The sequence below is a fragment of the Harpia harpyja genome, chromosome 21 (assembly GCF_026419915.1).
Source record: "Harpia harpyja isolate bHarHar1 chromosome 21, bHarHar1 primary haplotype, whole genome shotgun sequence".
Classification (NCBI taxonomy): domain Eukaryota; kingdom Metazoa; phylum Chordata; class Aves; order Accipitriformes; family Accipitridae; genus Harpia; species Harpia harpyja.
In genome coordinates, this window is record NC_068960.1 from 18,272,312 (window position 1) to 18,300,264 (window position 27,953).

At 54.2% G+C, this 27,953-nt stretch overlaps 3 protein-coding genes across 7 annotated transcripts; 2 read left to right on the top strand and 1 right to left on the bottom strand.

Annotated features, from left to right (window-relative positions):
- On the top strand, positions 1–2,629 carry ANTKMT (adenine nucleotide translocase lysine methyltransferase). Its single transcript, XM_052772561.1, has 5 exons — positions 1–165; positions 250–354; positions 751–891; positions 1,449–1,499; positions 2,123–2,629. The coding sequence occupies exons 1-5, from the start codon at positions 1–3 to the stop codon at positions 2,309–2,311; spliced, it is 651 nt and encodes a 216-aa protein (XP_052628521.1). The 3' UTR covers positions 2,312–2,629.
- CCDC78 (coiled-coil domain containing 78) lies at positions 2,617–27,893 on the bottom strand. 4 transcript variants are annotated; one of them, XM_052772876.1, is made up of 16 exons: positions 27,013–27,893; positions 16,960–17,194; positions 16,554–16,682; positions 16,258–16,344; positions 15,804–15,983; positions 12,482–12,649; positions 12,348–12,398; positions 11,581–11,669; positions 10,901–10,979; positions 10,283–10,408; positions 8,999–9,210; positions 8,191–8,365; positions 7,450–7,493; positions 5,705–5,771; positions 4,188–4,288; positions 2,617–3,454 (listed from the first exon to the last, which is right to left on the bottom strand). In XM_052772876.1, the coding sequence occupies exons 2-16, from the start codon at positions 16,990–16,992 to the stop codon at positions 3,328–3,330; spliced, it is 1,668 nt and encodes a 555-aa protein (XP_052628836.1). In that variant the 5' UTR covers positions 16,993–17,194; positions 27,013–27,893; the 3' UTR covers positions 2,617–3,327. The 4 variants fall into 4 exon arrangements, 2 of the variants coding, with proteins under 2 accessions (XP_052628836.1, XP_052628835.1); XR_008232822.1 differs by lacking the exon at positions 27,013–27,893 and adding an exon at positions 18,141–19,624 and having other exon boundaries at positions 7,450–8,365; XR_008232823.1 differs by lacking the exons at positions 12,348–12,398; positions 27,013–27,893 and adding an exon at positions 18,141–19,624 and having other exon boundaries at positions 7,450–8,365.
- Positions 23,933–27,056, top strand: IGFALS (insulin like growth factor binding protein acid labile subunit). Of its 2 annotated transcripts, none has more exons than XM_052772861.1 (2): positions 23,933–24,014; positions 24,633–27,056. In XM_052772861.1, the coding sequence occupies exons 1-2, from the start codon at positions 23,999–24,001 to the stop codon at positions 26,441–26,443; spliced, it is 1,827 nt and encodes a 608-aa protein (XP_052628821.1). In that variant the 5' UTR covers positions 23,933–23,998; the 3' UTR covers positions 26,444–27,056. The 2 variants fall into 2 exon arrangements, with proteins under 2 accessions (XP_052628821.1, XP_052628820.1); XM_052772860.1 differs by having other exon boundaries at positions 23,954–24,014; positions 24,630–27,056.
- Positions 27,894–27,953: the final 60 nt, after the last annotated feature.

Consider the following 27,953-nt stretch of genomic DNA (forward strand, 5'->3'; position numbering starts at 1 on the left):
ATGGAGCCCGAGGAGCCGGGGGAACCGGCGTGGGGGCGGCGAGATGGGGGGGAGCTGGGCGGGCGGGGGCTGCTGGAGCTGGCGGTGGCCAGCGGGGTAGTCGCCTGGGCCACCTGGGCCGTCCTGTTGATGCCCGGCTTCCGCCGGGTCCCCCTGCGGCTCCAGGTACCGCCGCTGCCCCCCCCCCGCCCTGTGCCCCCTCCCAGGCCCGCTGGGACCCCCGGCCCTGACGGCCCCCCTCTCCCCCAGGTACCCTACCAGCCCTCCGGCCCCCAGCAAGTGGCGAACGCCCTGGAGCTGCTGCGGGGGCGCACGGGGAAGACGGTGGATCTGGGATCGGGAGATGGACGGCTTGTAAGGGGGGGAAAGGGGGAGCAGAGGGGTGGTGGGGCGGGGCGGCTTGGGGCTGCCCTGCAATGGGTAAAGGGCAGGGAGGGGGGCTGCGCTTACCAGGAGGGTGGATGGGAGCCCCCCCACCCGGCTGCTGCCCTGCTCCTGGCTGTGGTCCTGGACCGTCCTAGGTGGTCCTAGATGGTCCTAGAAGACATCACATGCAGTGAGCAGGGTGGGAATGACCATTCCAGGAGGAAAGAGCCTTTGCACCTAGAAGGTGCCGAGGACCGAGGTCACCCTGCCCGCGAGCCAGCAGGAGGGAGCGAGTGGAGCTGGGCAACAGCCCCTGCCCCCCAAATTGTCCCCCGAACTCATCACCAAGGTTCGTTTTAGTTGCAACTCTTTCTCTCTCTCCAGGTGGTAGAGGCTTATAAGCAAGGTCTCAGACCAGCTGTTGGCTATGAACTCAATCCCTGGCTGCTGTGTCTCTCCAACTACCGGGCCTGGAAGGCTGGGTACCACGGGAAGGTTTCCTTCCTGAAGAAAGATCTGTGGAAGGTAACAGCGTCCCGAGGGTCTGGCCATGCTCTGTGCTGGCCATAGCTAGGGCAGGGCCAGGCCTTGGTCTGCATCTCCAGACAGGCTTTGCTGATGGTTGCTTGCTCCTTCCATAGCGCACGCTGCTCCCAGGAGGCAGAAAAACCATCCTTCTTTTCAGGGGAATGCCAGCCTGGGCAGCCCAGCTGGCTGCTGGTGTTGCAGGCAGCAGCGCTCCTTCTTACAGCAGCTCTGAGAAGTGGTCTTGGGTGCTGCTGACACATGGTGGCCTTCAGAGACATGCTGCTAAAGCTGGCATCAGGCAGCCTGACCAGAGAAAACCCAGCAGGGAACGTGGTTCTGGGATGATGCTGGAGGCAGGTGTTTTGCAAGAGATCCTGCTTTCACATCCAGCTCCCAGTCACACCAACACATCCCCGTCGTTCACGTTGTGGGGTATCTTTGCTTCCTCTGAGGTTCAGAAGATCACCCGCAAGGCATTCGGCCACTTGAACGGTTCCCCTCTGTTCCCTCTCTGCTTGTTGCTTCTTTCATTCCCCTTTTCCTTCTCTTTTAAGGTGAATCTTTCTGATTGCTACAATGTGATCGTGTTCCTGGCCCCCAGCGTGGTAAGTCGGTCCCTTGCACCCTGACTTGTTCTGAGCGAGCTCGAGAGAGTTTTCTTAGAAAAGAGAGATAATCTGGGACAGTGGCAAAGACTCTTAAAAAAATAAGGCCAAGCGGGCATTGCTGCAAGTGAGCGGTTTGGTGCTCAGCACCACTCAAATTTATAGAATCATAGAATTATTGAGGTTGCAAAAGACCCTTAAGATCATCAAGGCCAACTGTTAACCTAGCACTGACAAGTCCACCACTAGACCATGTCCCTGAGCGCCATGTCTACATGTCTTTTAAATCCCTGCAGGGATGGTGACTCAACCACTTCCCTGGGCAGCCTGTTCTAACGCTTTACAACCCTTTCAGTGAAGAAATTTTTCTTAATATCCAATCTAAACCGTCTCTGGCACAACTTGAGGCTGTTTCCTCTCATCCTATCACTTGTTACTTGGTCCTAGTCCCAACCATACACAGGGGTAGTACCAGCCCTACATTTTGGAAGGGTCTTTGGTTGATGCTGCCTGCTTGGGACCCATCAGCCATGCCGAGAAGCTGCCCTGCGGTGCTTGGTGGCACTGCCACTATGTGACTGTTTCCTAAGGCCACCTGGCCGTGGCTGTCTCTCTCTCCCCAGAAACCTCCCCTAGCCACCAAGCTCCTTGCAGAACTCCCCGACGAAGCCCGGGTGGTGGCTGGACGCTTCCCCTTCCCCTCCTGGACCCCCGCCAGCACCCTTGGGCAGGGGCTGGAGCAAGTCTGGGCCTATGACATGAAGGAGGTGCGGCGAGCAGCGCAGAGCCTCGCAGAGGGAAGCCCAGTCTAACAGCAGCCTCATTAAGCCTGGCATTAAGGGTCAGCAGCGGTAGGGGTCAGAGCCTCTCCAGCCCTTGGGCTCAGCTCAGGACAGCAGCGAGAGGGCTGCTTGGCCAGGCTTCTTCCCAGGGACTTGCAGGGTGGCAGTCCCTCTGTTTTCCAAAGAGTGGGCAGTCTGGGGGAAGCAAGGGAGGGGAAAATCAGACCTAGAAATCCTGGAATTACCACAGGATTTAAGGGCTAAACCTCCAGTGCCTCTTTCTGTACGTTTGCTACTTTATTTCTAGTTAATTTTTCAAAATAAACATTTGGTCCATTCTTCCCTTGAGACTACTGCTTTGCCTTTGAGCTGCAGGGTGCTCCTGGAGCCAGAGCAGGTGCTGCTCCCAGCCTCAGGCTTTGCTCTGCCGTCCCTTTGAAGGCAGCTCACGAGGGAGTTTGTCCAGCTCACCTCCCACTGAAGGATCAGTTTGGCCCTGCTCACCTTATATAACATTCCCTTTCCCACTCAAACACAGAGAAAAAAAAGGTTTTCCCACCATAAAAGAGCAGCTCATCCTCTTTTTGACTAACTTCTTAGACCAAAGTCTAGCTTGAACCAGCCCTGGCCCTATCTCTTAGAAGCTGAGAGGGGAGCAAAGGCAGGAGCAGAGTTAGCCCTTGGACTCCGGTCTAGGTCTGACACAGGAGAAATGTTATCGCAGGAACGGGAACCTGTCCCTGCAGCCTCACAGTAAAAAGCTGCCTGGGAACCTGACCCCATGTCCCGAGGCGTGATGTGCTCAGGGAACAGCAGAATTCCTACAGCTGAGGGGTCAGAGGATAGACGAGACACAGTTGTCTTGTCTCATTTTAGTACTGTGAATTTGAGACCGAGAACACCCATGTGGTTTCCCTTGCTGTGCCTCCCAGCTCTCAGCCAGGGAAGGATACTTGCTCCAGCCAGTCCATACAACAGAAAGCTCCTTCCTTTTAAATCCTGCTCTTTCCTACAATTTTACTGCTCCTCAGAGCCGTGGTGGAGAGCTACGGTTTGTGGCTGACAGTCCTTCTGGCTCTGGGCAGCGAGTGAGTATCGGCCGCCCCAGCACTGAGCGTGCGTGGTACCTCGCTGCCAGCAAGCTTCGTCAACCGGAGGATCTCCTGCTTGTACCTGCAATGGGGAAGCGGCACTGTCATTGCCCATGTAGTTACAATCCTGAGCGATCCATTTAAACGTACACTGTGCCTTGCGTTTGCTGTGTGCTAAGGACATGCAGTGTCAGTTAATGCAGAGCAGCCAGCCCAGGCACTGAGCCACGCTGGGAACTGAGCTCCGGTAGGTAGAAAACCACAGCCTTTTCCCAAGCAAGAGGTGTTTGTTGGCTCTGCCAGGTAATGGTACCAGCAACAAGCCTGCGAGTCTGACCCGAGTTCACAGCCGAGCTGGCTGGGGAGTTATGGCAGGCGCAGTTGGACCATTGCTCTGACAGACGTGCCCTGCTTGTTCTCGCCCTTCCTTGTCTGAGCAGCTGTTCTCCCTGCTTTGTGGCGTGATGAATCAGGGAGAGAAGACCGTAGATCAGGTGCTGCTGGAAGGCTTTAGATTTTAGGCAACCACTCTCTTAGCTTCCTCCAAAGGATGGGTGAGCACACAGGGAAGGAGATGTGCGGCTGGGCAGGCCAGACACTGTCCCCCTGCCCTGCAGAATAAGGGATGGTGGCAGCTGCCGTCACAGCTGGACGTGCTGCAGGACATCAGCCATGCTGGCAGCACTGTGGGAAAGCAGGGGCGAGGTCAGGCGCTGACAGCGTGGCGGGCATGGCGATGTCGCCAGCAATTAGCCTGGGAGATAAACTTGGAGCACAAAGCAGAGAACACGTGGAGGGGCATCCTACCATCTCACCTTGCAAGATGCTTATCTATGTATTCCTGCAGCTCCGACACCTGCTCTTCTGCCACAATTGCCCGAGTCAGCAGCTGGCTTCTCTCATGCTCCAAATCCTCCTGGAAGGGCAAAGAAACATGGAGAAAACGGTGAGCTCTGCAAGATGGGAGTGAAGTTGCTCAGTCCCTCTCTGCCAGGCGAGACTGACCACTTCCCCATCACTCAGCTCCAGTGCCACTTGGCATTAGGCTACAGAAGCAACTGAAAACTGATGCGCTTGGGGAAAGGAGCCTGGTGATGATAGTGCAGCTTTCTGCAGGCACCACTGCTCCAGGGCATCGGCTGGATGGATCAGGCAGCCGTCCCTGACCAGAGCACAGGCATGGCGGCCAGGGCCACCCCAGGACACGTAGTAACCCCTGCCTGCCAAGCCATGATTTACTCCCCCAGAAACTTCACAGACAACTGGCAGAGCGGTCGCTAGATTTGACACTCGGACACAGCTTTCATGCCTTTCTACGAGTAGTTTGTTGCAAAGGGAAGTGACCTTCCCTTTTAGATAAAAAAACATTTGTTTTTTGCACAGTGTCTCTGGACAGTAGATCACCAGCTTACCGAAGTTAACTGCACAGTCCCTGTGTCGCCAGGAGGATCTGAGGTGCTTGACTGAGCTCACCCCTGAGATGCACAGCAGAGCCAGGAGCAGGACCTGCTCCCAGTGCAGTGCTCCAGCCTCTAAGCCACGGCATCTCCCTTCTTTTGGCCATAAAGATACACACAATTTAGGTGTTTGGCTTTACGTGACCAGAGAACAGTGAAGCACTTCTTAGGTCACTGTGGACAGAGGAAGGCATGACATGGAAGCAGGCTGGTAGCACATCTATAGCCTTGTCTACCACAGAAAACCCAACCTCTGCTTGGTTTCCAAAGCCCTTTTCCCTGTGTGTGGCAGTCAGCGTGGCAGGGATGCCAGCACCAACCCTTCTTCTCACTGCTGCCATCACTGCTGGACAGCAAACCCCACCTCAGCCAAGCCCGTTCTCAGCGAGCATCACCACAGTTTCGTGGGTGCTGCAGGGAAGCATTGCAAATGGAGAGAGATCTCCCTCCTGCTCTGGGCCACCCCATTGCCAAGTGCAGTGCAAATATCCTTGCACCCAGACCAGGATGCTGATTCAGATTCAGACTAGACTTGAACCAGGTCAAATACAGAGCCAATTCGTTATACAGATGCCTAGATGCTTGTGCTGAAACATGGGAGGGAGCAATATAGTCCAGCAGTGAGCAGCCATAAGGGCTGCTCTCCTCCTTTTGGTAGTAGGGACAGTACAGCCTTGATACAGCACCAGCCGGGGACCTGCTAGTGTCACTTGGTGGGCTGAGGCCGAAGCCACAGCAAGGCTGCATGGAAAGCTTCCCTGCTCCAGCCTGGAGCAGCACACTGACGCCAGGGCAGCAGCCGGCTGGGGCAGCACATCTTTGACATGTGGGTAAGGGATAAGCTTTTATTCAGATGGGCTGTTCCAGACCTTTACCTGGGTGGTGTGTGCAAACTCCCGGAGCTGCTTCCTGACCTCTGCCCAGCCCTCCTCATCCAGCTGCCTTGGAGAGAAAAGCAGATTCTGATCGTGCTTAAATGTTCAAATCCAGCCCATCCGCAGGTCACCCAGCTCTGTTCAGCGGCTGCACACAACTCGTGCCCATCCAACCATAAATGTCAGTGCTCTGAACCTTTTCTCTCCCGATGCCCCAAACTTTTTCAGGGCATGGGGCACCATCCCTGTGCCCAGGCACGAGAGTCACAGCCCTTCTGCCAACCTGGGATTCCCCACTGCGACAGCTGGGTTTGTTCCAAGTTCACATCAACACTTATACATCAGAGGACTCCGTGCAGAAAGAGTCCTTAACCTGACACTGCAGGACTGAATGTGATGGAAATAGAGAGTGATCAATGCCAAACGCTGGTGCTTTTCATGTTTCGGAGCACAAACCCGCCCATTCTGGTCACCGAGCACGATAGGTGAGCTGTCTGTGCAGCCCAGCCGTGGGAAAGTTCTTCCTATTCTGTCCCAGTCTGAATAAGCAAAATACAGGTCACATCTGATGCTCGGGGAATTTGGGTTGTATGAAGGGAGGAATGCATTGTGCTCAAGAGCGGCTCTGCTGCGACTGCCAGAGTTCCCTCTGGTGGCTGCAGCCTCCCAGACCAGGCACATGGGAAATCATGGCTAAGATTTCATGGGAGCAGAAGCAAAGGGAACAATAAACAGTGAAGCCACACAGCTGATAAAGATGAGAAGCAGCAGGAATTATAGCTGAAGTGCTGTGGTAACACTGGGCTTCATGTCTCTAGCGAGAGGAACAAGGTAACAGCATGGATAAATCCATCAGCACACAGAAAACAAGTATTTGAAGTGTGTAGATTCTCTTGGCAGCTAAAAAAAAAACCCCATAACAACAACATGCATCACTAAAATTCAGGTTCTGTTTTTTCTGTGTCTTGCTCCTCTGGTGAGTCTGCCAAAATTAATGCATCTGTTCAAGGACTAGTACTACTTTTCAGTGCAGAAAACATGGCAGAGCCTGGTTAAGGCTCAAGCTTTTCTCTGAGACACTCCTCCAGAGCCCAGTGGTTCAGGCACTGGCCAACTCCTCAGTGCTGGCATCCAGTTAATGAAATGCCTGACATGTTTTCTAGGCTACCACATAAATATAAAAGGCTGAAAAATCCCAGCTCAGATTTCTCCTACACTTTGTTCCACCTCTCCACAGCTATAGTTGATAGAGTTTCAATGGAATAACGAAGCAGGAGGAAGAGACCCATCAAAAATGAGCAAATAAAGGGCATATCAAGAAGCCAGGGAGGTATCAGTACAGGGTCACCTAAGGGTTCCAGCCCAGCTTCTGCATTGGGAGGGAGGAGAAACAAGACCATCCCAAACTGGTGGTGTTTCACTTGCCTTTCTCAGGTTGTGATCCACCAAAGCACTCAGGCGTATGCTTAACTTCATCTTCTAAAGAGATCAGTGGGACTAAAAACATAATTAAATCAAACATGTGCTTAAGAGCTTTCTTGGATCAAGGCCCAAATGACCAACTCATTTCACCGCAGGAAACGCTGCACTGAGACGACAGCTGGCTTTTCTTCTCGGATGAGTCCCTGTCAGCTCACTTTCTCCCTATTTATTACTGTCTCCAAGTAAAGCAGAAAAGACTCCTCAATCCATACAGCAAGGAAAATTCAGAATTACAAACATCCCGAGAAACAAACAGCACTTACTGCTCAGGAGACAGCGGAAAGGCAGAGGTTTCTTTCAGTCTTTTCTGAAGGCAAAGGAAGAACAGTATGCCTGTTAAGCATTAAACCATTGCAATCTCACCATAGACGCTGCCACTTTGAAGTGGCACAACATATCCTAGCACTCTAACAGCCACCAGTGCCCTGGCAAGGAAGTGATGTCCAGTACAATCTTAAGGTTTAGGTCTCCTGTCCTCTGAATTTTTAAATAAATGCATCTCGCACAAATCAAGAGACACGTCTCTGCCCAGGCAGAACCAGTGGGAGGACATGGAGCTGACTGGCGTGTTTCTGACTGCGATCTCCTGCTCAGTTAGCTATTCACACTGAGGCAAAGGCATTCAAGAACGGAAAGCCCCATTCTATCCTCCCTTACTCACCTCTTCTTTTAGCAGTGAGTGAGTCTGCTGGCCTGGCAGTTCTCCCATAACATCTGCTACTCCTCAGTCCTCCCAGAGCTCAGCGACCCCAATCTATGGGGCTGCCCAGCCTCCTGGATCTAACTGTAACTCACCCCTATGCAGCAGGGTTGAAGCAACGAGGGGACTGCTTGGACAACCCGCCTCTTCCCAAAATGAGAAAGCAAGCAAGCACTACCCCTGCCTGTGCCACAGGCACAGCAAACCCTCAGGGAATGCCCAAGGAAGGGGCTGAATCTATCGCTTGTGGGACTCTCCCCACCACCTCCATTTCACCGCCACAGAAAGCCAGCAGCCCAGCCACCATCTTCTGCAGTTCATGTAGCTGCATCTCCAGTTTTGCTTTATCTTCCCGCAGCCGGTTTAGCTCCCGGGTTGTGTTTGTCAGCAGCTCTGGGTCTGTGATGGAAAAGTGGAGCTCGGCAGGGCCACAATCCATAGCGCTGCTGCCCAAGGACCGGATCTGTTCTCGCTGGAGCCTGTAACATGTCAGAGGGGTTAGTCCCTGGTAGTTTTGGTTAGGTAACAACACTGAGCATTTCTGCTGCTGGTGGAGGTACCATTCGCTCGGGACCTGCTGGCTTCTGGCCACCGAGAGCTAGTCCACCTGCAAAGGATAAGTGGGAGAGCCCAGCAGTATGCGCAATATTCCTGGGAGTGTTTCTGAGGGGAGCTTGTCCTAGAGCTATTTGTGGCTTTTATACCACACGAATTTGTGCTGCTTCCCACAGCCCAAGCTGCTGAGAGAGCTGTGGAGCAGAGCTGAGAGCACTGCAGGGACAGGCTGGGAGGCAGGAGTTATTTGTGGTACCTCTGCATTTCCACACCATCCAACGCTGAATCAATCTCTCACCCTAAATTTTACACAGGAGAAACATAAGTGCAAAGCAACTCCAGAGTGTCAGGAGCACCCTGAGGTGCAGCTGGCGACATGTTGCTCCTGGCTTGTCAAGAGCAGGGAGATAAACATGCACTCCAGATCCTCTGCTCCACCTAGGAGCCCTGTTTGGCTCCCTCTCGGCCAGGGGTCTGGGTGCTATGGGGCACTTCCACTCGGTCCCTAGCAATAAGCTGAAGAGACAGAGGTAGCCCAGACCCTGGCTTAGCCCTACCCGTAAGCAATCAGCAGGTTCTCATGCTTCTTGACCAAGTTTTTCATGCGTTTCTTGTAGCCACGTGCTGCTCTAGCTAGCTGCTCTTCCCGAGACTTGTAGGAAGCCCTGATGTCCTTCAGCATGCTGTCCACAAAGCGTTTCATAGGAGCACGATCAGCTGGGGCTTTGCTAGGCCCCATTACGTTGCTGGATTTGCTGTCCATGTAGTCCTTTAAATATACAGAGAAAGAAATCGAGGTGGTCAAGTTGTTCCCTAAGGCTTGTAGCCCATTTCCCATAGAGAAGGGCCAGGCATATTTGTGCTAACAGCACAGAGAGTAGGGCATATCTTCCATTTTCAAAGAGCAGGAAAGACTAATTAATTTCCACTATGGCCCTTCAAGACAGAGAAGGCGTCTGTACTGTATCAGTGACCCAACTAGGGAAACACGAGTTGGCATCAGGAGTTACCATTTCTAGTCTTGTATTCTTTCCACTGTGTCCTGCTCTCTCTGCTAGCTAGGAGATGCTTCAACATTGCTCTGTTAGAAATTAGACTATTCTTAATAGTAAAAATTCCTTTGCTTAGTCTCCTGATCCATCACCACACCGTGTTCTTTGGTACCAGCCTTCTCCCAGCACAGAAGCTCTTGCTTACTGCTACCTAGGGGGGCAGAAAGAAATTTCTTCCCAGTCTCACTGCTCAATATAATCAGATATCCATGCCTGAACCTGCCTGAAACACCTGCCTTGTGCGGAGTCCTCACCATGCTCTCTGAGCCCTACTTTACATCAAAGGTGCTTGTTCTCGGAGCGGGTCCCAGGCACTGGCGTTATACGGCTCTGTAGCCGACCATGGAGGCTGGCAGAGCTCCCTGTGGGGACAGCAGCAGAGTCACCATGGACACAGCGACAAAGCCAGAAGTGGCATTGCCTGGCCTGCCCAGGGAAGTCGTCAGGGCAATGGAGATTAGAAGCCAACTGGAAGGCAGCCATAGTAAATAGGAGGATCTTTCAATCCAAGTAATTTGACCAAGAAAACTCCCAGCAGGAACTCACAGACCATTTTGTGTGGCCATACAGGAAATCTGGGTGAGGAGGGGGGCTGGCATCTCCTCCCCCAGGCCAAGCCAAGGGCACAGAGCCCCCTTCCAGCTGCAAGCATGGTTCCCCAAGCCCCACTGCCTGCTCTGCTCCACAGCCCAGCGAGGAAGGGAAACAGCAGCAGCCTGCAAAAAGTAGGCAGCCAGCATGGAGAGACCTCCCCAGGCCTGGAAAGCCCCTGGGGCTGGGGGTACCCACCGCCACATCCTTGATGTACTGTGCGAGCCGGGAGCGGTATTCCTCGTTCAGCTCCTTCAGCCGGAGCTGCAGCAGGGAGTTCTCTGCCTCCACCTCTTGGAGCTGGCTCTGGGAGGTGAGCAGCACCTAGGCACAGCAAACACGCTCATTGCTGCCCTTGTCCTCCAGCCAAGCAAGGGGCACTAAGAAGCTCCAGAAGAGATGGGGGACTTAATTTCCAGATATTCAGCTTCACTAGAGCTGGGAAGGTCCTGGGTTTTCACAGGAGCCCAGTAGAAATGTTTATAGTCTCTATTCCCCTGCTACCTTCTGTCATTTGCAATCCCCCCTGCCGGTGATTTCACCAACTCTTTCTAAATATCAGTGAACAAAATTCCTCCCACCACCTGTAGCAAGCAGCACCTTCCACCACGTGCATCCCTACAGAAGGAAACTGCACAGGGAGGAGCACCTTGGTATGACAAACTCCCTGGAGAGGGAGACGTGTCAGAGTACCTCAATACAAGACATCCACCCCCTGCTAGCTCCAGGAGAAGCACATGGCACCCAGGAGGAGTGGATGAGCAGGGGCAGTCCTGGAGACCGGGTGCTGAGGGCTGGAAGGAAGCCTGCCCTTACCGCTGACTGCTCCACCAGCTTGTGCTGGGTGTCTCCAATTGCTCCCTTTGCCTCCTGCAGCTCCTTCCCCATCGCGATCCTGGGCACACAGGAAGAAGGTGTGTTTATTTTAAACCCCCAAACTTCTCTGTAGGTCCAATACAGCCAGCTTTGAGAAGGAAATCACTACCAGATGACAGAAATCTCTCTGCAGCTGCTAGTCCCCAGATGCATGCCAACCAGCGGCCACAGAGCTCTCACAACCAAAAGTGAATGTCCTCCCCTGTCAGAGGGTCTAGTTCTGCAGTGTCCCTGCTGTGGCAGCCTTTGCCAGGACACCGAGCCCATCCCAGCTTGTCGGTGGAAGAACCACTGTGGGGTTAAGGGCTAGGGCTGGATTCATCTCTGGGCTGTCACACATTTGCTGTGTATGTCACAGAAGGTGGATTTTCAAAGGTGCATAGGCCAATTGGGTGCCTAAACACCACCGACTTTTAAGCAGACAGTTAATCCTCTTAAGAGCCTTGAAAACATCAGGTTTTGCTTCCAGGCCTCACTTCTTCCAAGGGTGAATCATCATTCCCCCCCTGTACCCCACCAAAGGCAGGCTGCCTCCTCTCCTGCTCCCAAGGATCAAATTCAGCTGCAATGAGCTGCATAAATGCCCAGCCAAACAGAAGCACGTGCCCTCAAACACTTACACTCTCTCTTCCAGCTTCTGCTGCTGCAAATCATAGGTTTTCTTCAGTTTTTCAAGCTCCACTTTTATGTGAGCCTGGTTTCCAGGCAACTGAGGGACAAACGAAGAGGAAGATGAGACAGGGGCTCAGCTAAGAGGGGGATTTGTGAACAGGGAAGAAGTGAGGAGAGCCTCCAGCTGAGAACAAGTCCAGCTGAGCAGTGACATACTGGGGAAAGGACAGGTTTAACTGGGAGTGACCAGTGCTCTGTGGCACACCACAAGCAGTGTCTGATCTGGAGACAGGGCACATGCAGGTGCACACGTGTTGCTCTCCCAAGGGAAATTCTCATACTCGAATTCCCAGCAGGAGCTGGTGGTGGAGCCCAAGCTGGTTTTGCATGGGCTGCAGATGGGAAGGAGGCAGGAAGCATTTCTGTGCTCTCAGTTTTGGGTGCTTTATCACCCCCATCTTTCTCAAGTATCATTAAGAAGAAAATAAGTAAGTATCCTCTGCACATCTTGGCTTTTAAACTCCTGCCTCTGTTCACTCAGGGGTACTGACCAAGGGAATCACAGCTGCCCTCTTTCAGCTTTTGCCTGCACAAGATCTGCAGTTATTCTAGTCTCATTTTTCAACTGCACAGCTTAAAAAAAGTTTTTAAAATAAATCAAGGTATCAGCTCATCCACAAAATGCAAGTTAGCACCAGGGGGTGCCAGCCAAGGTTGGAATAAATTCCCCCTCTGCTTCCCCAAGGATCCAGCAGCAGACCCCCACCACACTCACGTTTCTCTCTAGCTTTTGCCGCTCACATTCAGAGGCAACTGCATCTTCTGACTGTTTTTTGTAAGAGACAGAAGAAGGTGCCTGTTAGATCCCTGTTCACCAAGGAGCTGGCAAGAGGGCAGAGAGGTTCTTACCTTCACCTTCCGAGCAGAGAGACGATGCACCATTGCTCTCACTTTTTCCAGCTCAGCAGAGGATTCATTGGCCACGGCGGGGGAGTGGTTGCTCTCTGTGTGGGGAAGGGTGCTCCTGGCATTGGCCAGGTTGAGCAGCTCTTGGCTGAGCTCTTCATTCTTCATGACCTGCCAGGTCAAACAAGAAGGAAAGAGCTTCTGAAATCCTCCCTCTCCAGCTCCACATGCTGTCTGTTCAGCACATACCCACTGCTCTTGGTGCATACACAAGGCAGGCACTCACATCCCCTCCTGAAAGCAAGTTTTAGTTTTAGTTCTCTCTCATATGTCCAAAGATATCAGTGATTTTCTAATTCTCATGGAAATGCAGGGTATCATCACCAGGCATCAGGATTATTCACATGTAACCTTACTCCCTCTGCCCATCTCGGTCTCGCATTCAGATACAGATCCTGGTGCCAGCCCAGCCCTGGGCACAGCTCTGCTACCACCTCTCCATCCTGACCTCCAGCCTCCCTCCTCACTCTAACCCTGTACCCTCCACACTACTTCCCAACACTTCAGGCGTGTCTTTCCCCATACAATGGCTCTGAACAGTGCTGGACTCCATAATATAAGAGAAGGGCCAAATCTCCATCCATCTAGGCTGACGCCACCCAGCTAATTCCAGTTTTGTTTGAATGCATCCCTCCAACAGCAGCCAGCCCACAGCACCGTGTAGGCAGTGAGATTCAAAGCGATGCTGGTGTGAAGTGACACATTTCCAAAAGATAAAGAGGATCTGAATGAGAAAGGCTCTGTTACAGGTGATCTGGAAGGAACACTGGGGGAATTCATGTCTCACGGGAGGGTTTCTATGTAGATAACAAAGCTTTGATGGGGTTTATGACTGGGGACAAGCTTGAGTAATTGTTACCATGGCAGTGAATTGGGAGGATGGGAGGCAGAGGTCATCTGAGTCATCCGTGGAGAGAATAGCTTATCAAAAGATAGCACAGGGTGGGCTGAGGGAGAGAGGAGAGGAGAAAAGAGGCTGACAAAGAGGTGAGATATACAGCTGTGAAAACTGACAGCTACGCAGAGACAGGCTGCTTGTTCCCCAACCGAAAACGATCCATCTGCAGCTGTCAGCCCTGACAATTTGATCAGAGGGGGTCACACAAGCGCAGAAGTACCAGCTTAGTGAAAGAAAGAGGCAGTCCCAGGTTTGCGATGGGCTTCGTTGCCTCCCCTATGCTCCCAGGCCTGGCCTGGCTCCAGGGAAAACCCCGGCATGGAACCAGTTTGCAGCCATTTGGGTTCCCTCCGAAAGCCTCACTTTGTGCCGCCGCTGCAGACGGCATAAGCCTGCTGAACAAAAGAGGAGGAGGAAATGCAGAGTCGAGAAAAGGTCAGAGTCTTGAAAAGGAAGAATTTACAGTGAGTTAGAAAACAGGCACAAAGTGCCTAACTGGCATCTTCTGGAAGGCACTTCCCCAGGGACAGTCAAGGCCAGCTCCGCCGCGCTCCTTTGCCTGGGACAGACACAGGGCGATGTGTGAATCGAGCCGTACAATGGGAGCCGTGACAATTCAGAGGCTCTAACTGTTCCCGTACAAGGGACCGTGAATTAGCTCGCCGAGCTGCTTCTGCGCCAAGCAGCCATGACAACATATTGGCAAGGTCACAAGTAGCACTTGTAATTGGGAATGTGTAAATGGTTCATTGTCTCCCCAGAAGAGCGCCAGAGAAGGGGAGGGGGCAGAACCGCAGGCTGCTTTTCCCATTTGCTTTGGGAAAGTCCACACTGGGAAAATAATGAGCAAGAGGCCCATGCCACGACAAGTCCCAGCCTGCCAAGTTGGAGCCTCTTTCGCTTCAGGCAGGGACATTCGGTAGTTGGAGCCAAGAAACTGGGGTAAAACCCTCAGCCTACTGATTACAACCAAGGAGTTCAGCTTTGGCTTCTGGACCCTGCTCCACCACTTCCTCAGGATATTATCCGGGCACATAACTGAATCCATGTCCTTTGACTCTCTGAAACATTCCAGGATCCATGTGAAAACAGTGTGTTATTACTGCTAACCTGCTAAACCCATCATTTAGAGATGTCAGCCACCTGAAAATCCAATTTTTGACAAACATATTGCACCCCCTTGGGGACAAGAAGCAACCAAGATTGCTGAACGTTGAGCTATTCCTCCGCAAGCCTGGCAGTACTGTGTCTCAGCAGCGTGCTGCCTTGCTGGCAGTCAGCTGCATGTGCTCTGCCTTGTGCTCTGGCAGGACGACAGGGCAGGTTCACACCCCTGCAAGCAGCTGAGCTTGCCTCCTTGTAAGAAATTTCCATTTCTCAGCTTACGGGAGACAAATGATAGCTTCACAAGGGTCACTAACTTACTTATTTGCAATGGGATGATCATGATCTCGTATCCTTGTCTACCAGAGCTCTGCAGACCAATGCTCACCATAAAGACAGACTGGGCAGTGCCAAAACCAGCATGCCTGGTCCCAGCCACACATCTTCCCATCACAGCTCTGCACAGGGCCAGCACGGTAAACCAGGTCATTTGGCTGAACCAGCTAAACTATCTGCTGGGGGAGGGAGGCAGGAGGGTGTCAGTCATTCAACCCAATTCAAAAAGGAGAAGCAGGAGGGGGAGAGGGTGGGAAGAAGGGAAGGTCTATTGAAGTAGCTGTTCTTGCCAAAGAAATACACAAATCTGGGTCCAAAAGACTTTAGTTAATAATTGCTAAGCTAACAGTCACCAGGAAATCTACTATATTTTAGGGAACAATCAGAAACTTGCTTACATTCAGTGTTTTTATAAACTTGCCAACCTCAAAAACTTCCAGGCCCCTTCCCGCCGTCATACGAAATGAGAGCGACTACAATCAGTTCACGTGCAGCCTGCGCAAGCCATGCAGAAAAAAGGGAAACAAAGCATGCTGGCAGTCAGAGGGACCTGCGACGTGCACTCAGACCAGCCCCGCAGTGACCTCCTCGTTACTGCTAGTGACGGGGATCTGGGATGATCTGAAAAGAGAAAGACTCTGACAGCAGGGTGCCCAGAAGAACGCATGGGTCAGCGTGGGCTCAGCACTGTCCCTGCTGAGCAGGGCAGGTTCTGCAAGCCCTGCTAGAAGGTGACCATGTTACATGAAATCCCTGGGCCCTGAAAACAAAATCATGCCCAAGCTATGCTGTCTCACAGCTGACAAACCTTACTGGATTTGAGCTGTGATGTGGATACGCAACCCAAAGCCTACCAAGCTGTCTGTAGATCAGGTAATTGTGAGATGGAGTCGAGAACACCAGAATGAACACTGCAGCCTGTCTTACCTCCTGGTCCAGTTCTTTGCCTAGGGCCAGGTAATTACTTTTCAAAATGATGTACTCATCCGCCAGCTCCTTCCGACTGGTCTCCAGAGCATGCAGGCGTTCCCGTAAGGCATCTCGCTCCCCAGTGACTTTCTCACTGCAGAGCTCCAGCTCCAGCACGCGGTTCTCCAGGGCCAGGATCTGCAGAGGGGAGACAGCAGAATTAGACTGTGGCAGAGACCAGCAGTGATCACAGGGCATTTATTTGGCCAAACAGGTTCTGGCACGCTATGACTTAAAGAGAGATGAGCTTCATGCGAGTTTCATGGTATCTGGGGTGTCGAGGGGGAATCCATTGCTCTAGCTAAAGCCAGGAGAATATGCCAGGCAAAGTAAAGATGGATATGTAACGAACTGCAATTCTGGATAAAGGTATTGTCAGAGCTGAAACCAGCTACTTCGAACTTTTGGATACCATATTTTTCAGTTCAAAGTTCTCTGTCTCATACTGCTCCTTCATTTTGTTTGTCTCGATCTGGAGATCAACGAGGTCTTTGGAAATCTAGGAGAGAGAAAGGACATTATAAAGGCCATGGACTGATTCTGAGGCCAACATACTGTTTCAACAGGTTGCGCTGGGGAATTTGAGCACAACACACACCCCCTAGAAAGAGGCCCCAACATTTCCCACCAGATTTTCCACTCCTTATCAGCTGGCCTCATACGGCTTCACAGCTCAGTTCTCTCTGATTCCCAAAGTATTTGTTTTACCTTCAGTTTTTCCTCTTCACTGAAGACCATTCTGGCTGACAAATCTGTTTTGGAGCCAGCCAGCTTCCCCATTCTCTCCTGCAGGTCTCCGAGCCGGTACAGCCTCTCATTCCTATCCTGCAGCTGCACCTAGAGACACACAACAGCTCTGACAGCTGGTGCCAGCCAGCAGAGCCCACCTCTCCCCCATGCTATTCTCCCACTGCAGTGCTGGTGGAAGAGCACAGCATATCCAGCTTTTCAGAGCTTGAACAGATTGTAGATGGGATTTTCAGCTGCCATTTTCCTCCTGCAATTATCATTTCATTTGTACAGCACTGGTTCCATGACCCAGGAAGGGGCTACAGACCTTCATACTTTTATTTTCCTTAGCAAGATGCTGCATGTGCTCTGTCAAACTACTTACATTCTCGTTCTCTGCAACACTTCCAGAATCCATGTGCTTGGAGGCCAGGATCTTTGCAAGGTATCATCAGGCAGGCAGCGACTGAAGAGCAAAGGAAGGATCTAAGGATCTCTACGGCAGCAACTGTTCCCTCGAGGTCCAGCACAAGCTATGTTGCTATCAACTTCGGTTACTAGAGGGTGTGGCATCCACCTTGATTTTAAGGTGGAGCCAATTATTACAGCCACCCCAGGAGCTGTCAGAGGAAAAGAAATAATGCTTGTCAGGAGGTTTCCATATTCCCAAGACAGCACACAGCAGATACTGAAACAAGCTTAGCAGACACCACAGTGAAGCTATATTGCCAGCTAGAAGGTACCACTGCGTTTATATTATGGACTGTTCCCAAAACCCAGCTGTAGGGATGGCCTCCATCTCTATTGCAGGGATATTTAGAGAATTTAAGATCTGATTAACCCATTAATTAATCCATTAATCCAACCATCTGCTCCAAGACCATCCAGTAGCATCTAACATCATCTTGCTTCCAGGAAATTTTCTCTTGATCTCTACAGTCCTGGTATCTCCTGTGTCAATGAGCCATCCAAAGGGTACCAGGATCTTTGAGCTCTGACCAAGCTACAGCTGGTGACAGGAAAGACCTTCCCCAATTTATCACTTGGCATTAGAGACATTATGTGGAAAAATAGAAGTTTCAAAGGAAAGCATGCACTGAAGCAAACTCTGATTAGCCCAGACAGTGCTAAATCTGGATTGTGCTGGTCTACACACTGCCACTGACTCCAAACTGCAACCACTCAGGCCCAAACAAGACAACTCCCAAGTGTGTGCAAAGCTAAAAGTACTTAAACAGAGTCTCTGACGTAAAAGCAAGGGTAATGGAGAGTGTAAGACATGGTGGATAATGCTGGAAGCCCTTGGGGAACAGCAGCCATGGGGTAAAACGAATCCCGGTTCTTAATCTCCTCATTTTGGGCTTATTACCACTGCTATTTCTGTAGAGTGGGTGAGTTTAGGTAAGAACTTGTCTCTTACAGAAGAAAAGCTTTAACAATATAACGTTCAAAGAGACCATAGCTCTGAAAAACTCCTTAGTATCTGTCAAAGCTAAGAGGATGAAAGAAGGAGAGGGGCCATCCTATTAGAAGCTCCGTGCTAAGCAGAGTTTACCAGCTCCTCACCTGGTCCTGGCTCCTGGAGAAGATCCCTTAGCCTCTTGATGTGGATTTCACGAATGGCCATGGAAGTGAAACCCAGGGTATGAGCTCTTTTGGGGCTCAGGGGAAGGAGAAGCTAATGCAACATGCAATTATGTCTTATTTTTCTGCAAAAGAACTTAACAGACCTGAAGTAATTTTATTAAGATAACGAAAGTGCTGATGAGAATTCACAGTCTCTTCACACCCACTGCTGAGCAGAAAGCCAAATTCACATACCACCCACAGCGGCGGGGTGGGTTGGGGGGGCTTGGAAGTCTACGGCGGGCGCTCCAGCACAGGAAGAAGCTGAGCTGCAGCTCTGCTCCCCAGGCGCATGCTGTCTCCTGCTGGCCCTCAGCCCCGCATGGGCCCCCCCAGGGACAGGCACTCCCAGCCCACGCCGGTCCAGGGATGCGTGCAGGCTGGCTCATGCCGCTGCCCCAGACAGCTACAGCCCCAGCAGTGGCGCGCCCAGACCCCAAGATGCCCGATTCAGGAGGGCAAACAGCCCATCCCATCATGCTGGCAAAGCCGGCTGCTCCCTGAGCCACGGGGGTGCCCGTTAACCTGGCAGATGGCAATATAAGAGTAATTAACACGCACATACACAGTATCATTTATGCTCCTGCAGTGCCTGGGAGACCCAGGCAAAACCACCTTTGTGGCAGGTGCTGTACGAGCACCAGAAACGACAGTGACCTCTTTTCCTGTGGTTTGGAAATATGAAGCAAATATTGTCCTAGCTGACACCACAAATAGCAAAATCGGGCAGAGGAATGAAGTTTTAGTGTGTCATTGTAGCCCAAAATCTCCATCACCGCTCCAGAGCAAAACCAAACAAAAAGTATATGTTCTGTTAACCCCACTAAGAGCTGAAATGCCAACTCTGTGCTGAGTTTTTCTTTCACTCTTCTTGTCAAGGACACTTTTAACACAGCTGACGTGGTGGCTGGACTGCCAGCAAGCTCTGACGTACAAAACTCTCACCCGGGATGCAGGTCTAAGATGTGAAAACCCTCCCCAAATCCACAGCAGCTCAAAAGGAAACTGGTTGAAGATTTCAAGCACAAAGCCCACCAGACCGATGCCTGCTGTTTATTTTCACCTCTCCTCCAGCACCAGCCAGACTTGCCAGCCCTTGGCTGAGACGCCCACCTCACGCTGCCAGGGCCCTGGCCCTCAAGGTGAGCCCGGAGCGGAGGGAACAGCCGCCCGCCTTCACGCCTTCTGGGGAGGCTTCGGCAGGGCTCAGCCCAGCGTTAACACAGCGACTGGCTCCATCTGGCTTCCAGCACCTGCAAAGCGACTTTGCATCCGCTCCTGGATCTAGCGGACACCCCCTGGGCGGCCAGCGGAGCACCCCGGTGGGCCCACACGCCCGGGGAGCCTGCCGGTGCGGAAGCCGCAGCGGGTGCGGGGAGCTGCCACGGGCCGAGGCCTGCGCGGCCCCTCCTGGGGCGACGCCTCTGCGGGGGAGCGAAGGGGCCGGGGAGCGGGGCCGGGACGGCGAGGCTTCCCCCCGCACCGCTGCGAAGAAGGCGGCCGGTGCCCCGGGCCGGGCCTAGTCAAAGTACCGCCATGTCCCGTTTCCAGGGCAACGGGCTCGGGCGCTTCCGGGGGAGAGCGGTGGGGCGGCAGCGCCCCCTGGCGGCGGGAGGCCGCGCGGTGCCCGGTGGTGGGATCCGGCGGTGAGTCGGGCTGCGCCGGCCCCGTCCGGGGCCTTGAGCCCCCCGGGGACCGGGCAGCCGCAGCTCCTCCGGGCAGCCTCCTCCAGGCTCTCACCGCAACACAATTCTTCCTCAAAGCCAAGCTAAATCCGCCCTCTGCCTGTTTAAAACCATCGCCCCTTCTCCTGTCACCACAGGTTCTGGTGAAAAGCCTCTCTCCGTCGTTCTTCTGAGCCCCCTTATACGTTGACAGGCTGCAGGAAGGTCTTCTCCAGGCTGAACAACCCCACCTCTCCCAGCCTTTCTCCACAGGAGAGGTTCTTCCAGCTCCCTGGCCATTTCCATGGTCCCCTCTGGACCCGCTCTGAACAGGTCCAGCTCTGCCTTGTGCTGGGACCCCGGAGCTGGACGTGTGCTCTGGGGGGGTCTCACAAGAGTCAAGGGGGAGAATCACCTCCCTTGACCTGCCAGACATGCTGCTTGTGATGCAGCCCAGGAGATGATGGGTTTGCTGGGCTGCGAGCGGCCATTGCCGCTCATGCCGGCTCATGCCAGCTCATGCCATCCATTTGTCACCCTCTGGCATCTCCAGGTGCTTCCCTGCAGGGCTGAGAAGGAGGGCTGGGACGGGGCAGGCAGGGAGAGCCTGGCAGCAGTCAGTGGGGGCGGTCATGGCCGTGCAACCTCAGGCAGGAGGAAGGCATGCGGCCCCTCGGCCATGCTCCTGCCCCATGCCACCGGCCGGGTACCCTGAGGACCAGGCTGCAACCTCCATTGCCCATCACTGGGACAGGCTCTCCCGCCTTTCCCTGTCCCTGTGCGCCTCTGACCCCCCGCTCCCAGAGACTCCCCTTTTCCCCCAAAACTCAGGGTTTGGGAAATTTCCCGTCTGTGCCTCCAGCAATGGCCCTGGCCACCCTGAGTCATGGCTCAGGGACATCCTCACCTCCCCCAGTCCAACCAGCCCGGCCAGTCTGGTGCTGGTGACACAGTTTCACGGGGCCACATGGGCCACCAGGGTGATAATTAGCATCCCCAATGGCCACCAGCACATCAGCCGCATTTCCCAACTCCCTGTACGAGCCTGCTGCAGACGCAGCAGGGCATGACCTGACACTCAGAGATGCCAATGGAGACCTTTTTGCCAGCAGCTGCCAAAACCTTTTGCCACCACTACCAGGTCCCCATCTCCAGTAATGTGGGACTTTTTGAGTGAAAAAATGATGCAGCACAATAGGTGGGGACCAGGAGGACCAGAAATGTGGGCAGCCAGTGAGCACCAGGCAAAGCCTGACTCTGCTGGGAGGGTGTCTCCAGGAGGGAGCTTGGTCCGTGCAGGTGTCCCCAAGAGAGTGACACAAGCTCTGTGATGCTGGTGTCCCATGTCCTGGCTCTCTTGGGCAGCAGCATGAGGGCTCACTCATTTTTGTTTCGGGATGAGGAGCAGCAGCACCGGTTGCCCTGGCAACACGAGATGCTCTTCTCCACATGGGGACAATATTTGGCAAGATTTGCTAAAAATACTTCCTAATTCAGCTGTGACAACACCACCCATGTTGCATCCTTGCTGCCCTCAGGGCTCAAGCCAGGTTGGTGCTGTCCCTGCTGGTACCCAGAGCTGGCCCTGGACCACTCGCCTGGGGTGGGTGGGGATGGACCAGGGAGCTCCCCATGTCCCACCAGCCTCCCCAGCTCCGGCTGACCTGGCAGGGCCACCAGTACCAGTCCCTCCTGGGCTCAGCCAGCCCATGCGGTTGGGGACAGAACAGGAGCCAGGGACAGCTGGTGGCATTTACCCTCAGGAACGGATGGGGGGAGCTCCCTGAGGAGGGACCTGCAGGCATGGGAGGGCTGCTGGGGAAGGTAATGATTCCTTAGAGTTTAAATAGGTTTAAAAGCTATTTTTTTTTATGATTTTGCTGCTTGTCCTAATACCATTACAGCCTTCTCCATGGCAACCAGGTGGGGCAGCTCAGACTTTGGTCCCGGCCAGGGAGATTAGCTGCCAGAGCTGAAATGATGGGGGGGTCAGCTGGGGAGGTTCACGCTGGCCGGGGCTGCGGTGGGAGGAGGACATCCATAGTGAGGATCCAAAATGAGGTCCCCACAGCCAGCCACAGTACACCGGGCAGGCGCAAGGTCCCAGTGAGCAGGGCAGGCTCATGGTAATGCTGGAGGGACCAACTGTGCCACAGGGTCCGAGCATCTCCTGCCGCAGGCAGTGGGACATGTCTAGAGGAGATGCCCTCAAGGAGCTTTAAAGGTGGAGCTGGGTCTAGCTCCTCCCTGCACTGCAACCGTGTTGGGAAGGGATTTGCTTATTTACTCTCTTTATTTTCCCTTCACAGCTCGTTTGATATTTTCCCTGAAAGAAGGCTGTTGGAGGCAGGGATAAACCCACTCCCAGCCACAGGTAGGGCTCGTTTAAACTTCCCAAAGAGGTTTTGTGGGTTTTGGCTGCCTGGCCTGTGCTGGTTCAGCTCTTTTTAGCTTCCAGATTGATTACACATTGTGTCAATATGTGCTTAGTGCCTATTAGTGGGTGCATGTATCTCCATCTCTCATTTCTCCCTTCTGATCTATAATTTCCCAGAAGAGAGTATTAAAATAGAGGGGGAGGAGAGAGCCGCTTGGGGCCAAAAAGAAAGGGACAAAACAGTGCTTGTGGGAAAGTTCGGTTGCAAGGCTGGAGCCTGGCTGTCTCTCTCCAACACCTTTTCCCATGGGCACAGTCCTGCTTTGGCCAGTGAGAAGGTTGCTTAATACTGCCTGAGTTAAGTGGTGAAGAACTGAGATGTGCCCTGTGGAACTGGAGGAGATGTCAGGCTCCCATGGGGATGGGTGAGGTGGGAGCATGGTGGGGACACCCATGGCACGGAACTGGTGGTGGAGAGCATCCCTGCACCATCTCCACCTTGGGGACTGGCACAGGGGGAACCAGGGCTGGGAAGAGCTTCAGCACCGGTGGGAGAGGCCTGTTCCTGGAGGCATGGATGTGAACGGTGCCAGCCCCATCCTGGTGCATCTTCAAGGAGGAACAGGGCTACCAGGAGGTCAGGAAGGATTGGCCATGGCTTTTCCAGCTGGCAGCCACTGGCCCACAGGGCTACTCTCACTGGGGCAGAAGTGGCTTTTTATTTATTTTTTTTTTTCTCTTTCCTGGAAACTGGTAAAAGATTCTGTAGAAGCTGTGTTGGACACCAGTGGGGAAATGACCTGGGACACAGAACGAGGTCACCAGCCTCCCCAGGGTGGTTTTGATGAGCTGCCAGGCAGAGAGCATGATATGCCAGCCCCGGAGCATCATCCACCATCATCCCACCGCACATGGGGCTGGCAAAGGAGCTGAGAGACCCTCACAGCTATCGCCTTGCAAGTGGGACCCAGGCTTTGCTCTCTGCTTCCCCGTGGCACAAAAGTGCTGAGCCGAGTGGCATGCAGTGCTCCCAGCACTGTCTCCACCCACAAGGCAAGATATACCTGCAGGAGGGGTCTGTGGGTTCAGCCCTAAGGCTTTTACTGTCACACAGAGCAAAGCTTTGTCCCATTTTTCAACTCGTCTCCCACACGTATCACCATAAAACCTCAGGCATTTCAGCCCATCTCTCCATAAAGGTAATCCCCACACCTCTAAGACCCTGTGCTATGTGGATGCTGCAAGCCCCAGCATGTGTTTTTGGGGTCCCGATGCAGTGTGAGAACCTGCTGCCAGGGCTCAGCCCAGGGCAGCCCTGGCAGGCCAGGGCAGGCACCCAGGGAAGGGTCAGTGCTGCTGCTCAGGGATCTCCAGGAGCCCAGGGCACAGCCGTGGGGCATCCTGCAAGGCTGCTCCATCCAGCCCTCCATGCTCACTGCCCACACAAATCCCATCTCCAGCAGGACCACCCTCCCTACCATAGACTGTCCTCCTGGGCATCCTCCTTTCATCTCCCCATCCCCAAGCTGCCATAAAAGCAGTTACAGACCAGGGGAGAGAAGCAGGGAGCCTGTTCCAGGTGACGCTCACCCCAGCCACACTGTCCCTGGGGCTCAGCCCACCTCCTGTCCCAGCAGCGGTGGGGTTAAGCCTGGCTGGGCAGGCAGCTGGACAGGCGTCAAGGTGGTTGCTCCATCCATCCCTGCGCAGTCAGTGGGGCCGGACAGCGGAGAGGGAGCACTGCCCTGCCCGCCACCATGAGCGCAGGCAAAGGTAAGGCAGGGTAACCTGCCCGCTCACCCAGCTCGGGAGGGACAGGCAGGGCAGGGGGTTGGAAGGGGAGATGCTAAAACTCTGCTGGGGCTTTGCACTCAAGTCACCCTTAGCTTTTCTCCCCCCTCCACTGCTAACAAGACATTTGGGGAGCCCCTGTGCTGCCTGGGGTCCTTGCAGGCACTGTTGGGCAGAGCCCAAACCTGGATGGGGGCTGCAGGGATGGGCAGGGGCCGCAGCACTGAGACCCCTCAGCTGCAAGGAAGAGCAAGTTAATGTGGGGAGGGCTCGGGAGGAAGGAGGAGAGGGGACTGGGGGCCTTCCCCCATGAAAGGGAGAAGCTGCTGCTGCAAAGGCAGGAGAAATTTTGGGGGTCCATGCACCTGAGGGGTCTGAGCTGTGGCAGGATCGGGGGGCGATTCTGCACCCTCTCCCAAGGGCAGATCCAGCCTCCAAAACCTCCTGCAGCTGCCCAGTGTGCGCAATGGGCTGGGACTGACCCCTCTACCCCCCGCCCCTGGCAGTGCAGGCACCCAGCTAGGGGGTCCCAGGGGGGTCCTCTAGAGCAGCCATGGCCCCACACTGACAGTGTCCCCTTTCCTCTGCACCCCACAGCAGGCGTCACTCTCCTGCTCCCCCTGGCCCTGCTGCTGGCCACTGCCTCCCAGCCCCCCGGGGGGGACACCCCAAAGGACCAGGGGGACACAGACCCCCCACGCTGCCCCAGCCCTTGTGCCTGCAGCTTGGACGACTACAGCGAGGAGCTCAATGTCTTCTGCAGCACCCGCAACCTGACGCGCCTGCCCGAGGACGTGCCCCCCAATGCTAAAGCCCTTTGGCTGGACGGCAATAATTTCACCCTGCTGCCGGCTGCTGCCTTCAGGAACCTCTCGGCCCTGGACTTTCTGGACCTGCAGAGCAGTCAGCTGGCCACCGTGGAGCAGCACGCCTTCCATGGGCTGCGGAGCCTCTACCATCTCCACCTCGAACGCAACCGCCTGAAGCACTTGGCTCCTCACACCTTCCTGCACACCCAGAACCTCGTCTCCCTCAGTCTCAACAACAACTACTTCAGTAAGGTGGAGGAAGGGTTGTTTGCCGGGCTCTCCAACCTCTGGTATCTGAACCTGGGCTGGAACTCGCTTGTGGTCCTGCCCGACAAGGTCTTCCATGACTTACCCAACTTGAGGGAGCTGATCTTGGCTGGGAACAAGCTCCCCTACCTCCAGCACCAGCTCTTCTGCAGCCTTACTGAGCTGAAGGAGCTGGACCTGAGCGGGAATGCACTCAAAGGCATCAAGATCAACATCTTTGTCAAGCTGCAGAAGCTACAGAAGCTGTACCTGAATCACAACCAGATCAATGCCATTGCACCCCGTGCCTTCATGGGCATGAAGTCCCTGCGGTGGCTGGATCTCTCCCACAACCGGCTCGTCTCACTATTCGAGGACACATTTCTGGGCCTCCTGAGCCTGCACGTCCTACGTTTGTCTACCAACTCCATCACCAGCCTGAGGCCCAGGACTTTCAAAGACCTCCAGTTCCTGGAGGAGCTGCAGCTGGGGCACAACAGGATCCGGAGCCTGGCGGAAAGGACCTTTGACGGGCTGGGCCAGCTGGAGGTCCTCAGCCTCAACAACAACCAGCTACAAGACATCAGGGTTGGGGCATTTCTGGGGCTGTACAACGTGGCAGTGATGCACTTGTCTGCGAACTGCATCAAGGTCCTCCCCGACTATGTCTTCAAGGGGGTCACCAAGTTGCACAGCCTCCACCTGGAGCAAAGCTGCCTTGGCAGGATCCGGGCAAACACCTTCTCCAGCCTCTCCAGCCTGCGGAGGCTCTTCTTGCAGCACAACGCCATCTCCATCATCGAAGACCAAAGCTTCAGCGAACTGCATGAGCTCCTGGAGCTCGACCTGAAGCACAACAGGCTGAGCCACCTCTCACCCCAGCTCTTTGTGGGTCTGAGCAACCTGGAGTACCTCTTCCTCTCCTCCAACCAGCTCCTGGAGATCTCCCAGGACACCTTCAGCCCCCTCCAGAGACTCTTCTGGCTTGACCTCTCCCATAACCAGCTGGAAACATTGGACAACACCATCATCTCCCCCCTGGCCAACCTGCGGTACCTCAGCCTGAGGAATAACTCACTGGAGACCTTCTCAGTGGGCTTCCTGTGCACCTCCTTTGCCCTGGAGCAGCTGTGGCTGGGGGGCAACAACTGGCACTGCAACTGCTCCCTGAAGGGCTTGCGGGACTTCTCCCTGCAGCACCCTGTGGTGGTCCCGCGCTTTGTGCAGTCTGTGGCCGAAGGGGATGATGCCCACGTCCCCATCTACACCTACAACAACCTCACCTGCCTCCATCCCCCAGCCATGGCAGGCCTGGACCTCCGTGACACCACCGAGGACAGCTTTGCTCACTGCTGAGGTGTGCTGGCCCCTCCCAGGGGACACACTGCTTCCCGGTCGTGGACCCTCACCTGCCACCTCCCTGGCCCTGTCCCAGGCTCCCCGGGGCAGCAGCAGGAGCTCTGGCTCTGTGGCCACCCCAGATTAGTCCAGCTTTGCCACCACCTCCAGCTGCCCATCCTGGTGCTGCCGCAGCAAGGAGAGCCGTGCCTGGGTGATGCTGGATGGGCACTGGCTCCCCAGGCTTCAAACTGAAATATTTCAGTCCTCTAATATTTAAATAGCAGCCCCCGAGTCAGCACGGTCACTCCCAGCTCCCATCGGCAGCATGAACATCTCTCAGCCTCTGGGATGGGGAAAAGCTGCACCCCCAGCCTGGAGCCCTCCCCACAGCAAGGGGCATCCCTGCCAGGGCCAGGACTCATCAGTGGGACAAAACAAAGCATCTTCCTGCCACGGAGTAGTCAAGAAATCCTAAAAGCCCCCCAAGCTCCCCAGTAAGTTTAGGGAAGGGGACAGATGACTGACTTTAATCATTCCTTGCACTAGCAAGTGTAGGCAGGTACAGAAAGCCACACGTCACTTACCTGATAAATCATAGCAGACAAATAAACCTTTGGAGCTATCGCAACCCATCTTGTAAGTATGTTTTTTCCAAAGCACGTGCTGCACCTGGCCAGGGTTTCTTATCAGAGCCCCTCAGGGCTTGCAGACACAGGACAAGGAGTGCAGGCTCCCCAGGGTGCTGGAGGAGTTCACAGCAAGTTTTCTGCAAGCCCCCTGGGTGGGTGGCATGTGCCCAGGGAGGGAGCAAGAGGTGCCCGGCCATCCTGCAGAAGTCAACAGCCTGGTCAGACTCCAGTGCCACTGCCTGGCTCTCCAAATCCCAGATAAGTGACCAAAGGTCAGACAAAATTTTCCTGGAAAATGGGGGAAACCTGGTCAGGTGCGAGTCCTTGCTGCAGGCACAGCAGGAGCAGGGACAGATGTTCCTCCTGCTCTCCTCCAAACAATGGCTGCTGGCTATCATCCAGTTTGGTTAGTGGAAATCCGAGATTTCCCCCCGTCTCCCTGAAACAGCTCTGCAAGGGCGAGTCCCAAGCATGGAGAGGTCACACAGGCAGGAGGGGCTCAGAGTCCAGGAGGAAAGGAGATAAGATGCAAGGACACCACCTTCATTTGCTTCCCCAGCTTAAGTCAAGTCTGCAAGAACAGGGCAGGTCCCACGGAAGCAGCAGCTCTGGGGCCATGGAAGGAGGTCCAAGGGAACAGGACACTCAGAGCAATGAAGCAGGAACCACCCGGGGACAGGGGGGAGCCCCACATGTGGCAGGGGTGTGGAGAACCCCTGTGGCAAAGCATCCCGCAAAGGACTGCCAGGGCCAGCTTTCAGCAAGATAAGGGACTGGCTGGATCTTGAAGCTGGTATGGAAGGAGGAAAGATTTAGCCGAACCCCAGCAAGGAAACAAGGGAAAAGCAGGAAATACCTAGATGTACATGAAGTGCTCATAATACCAAGACTCACAG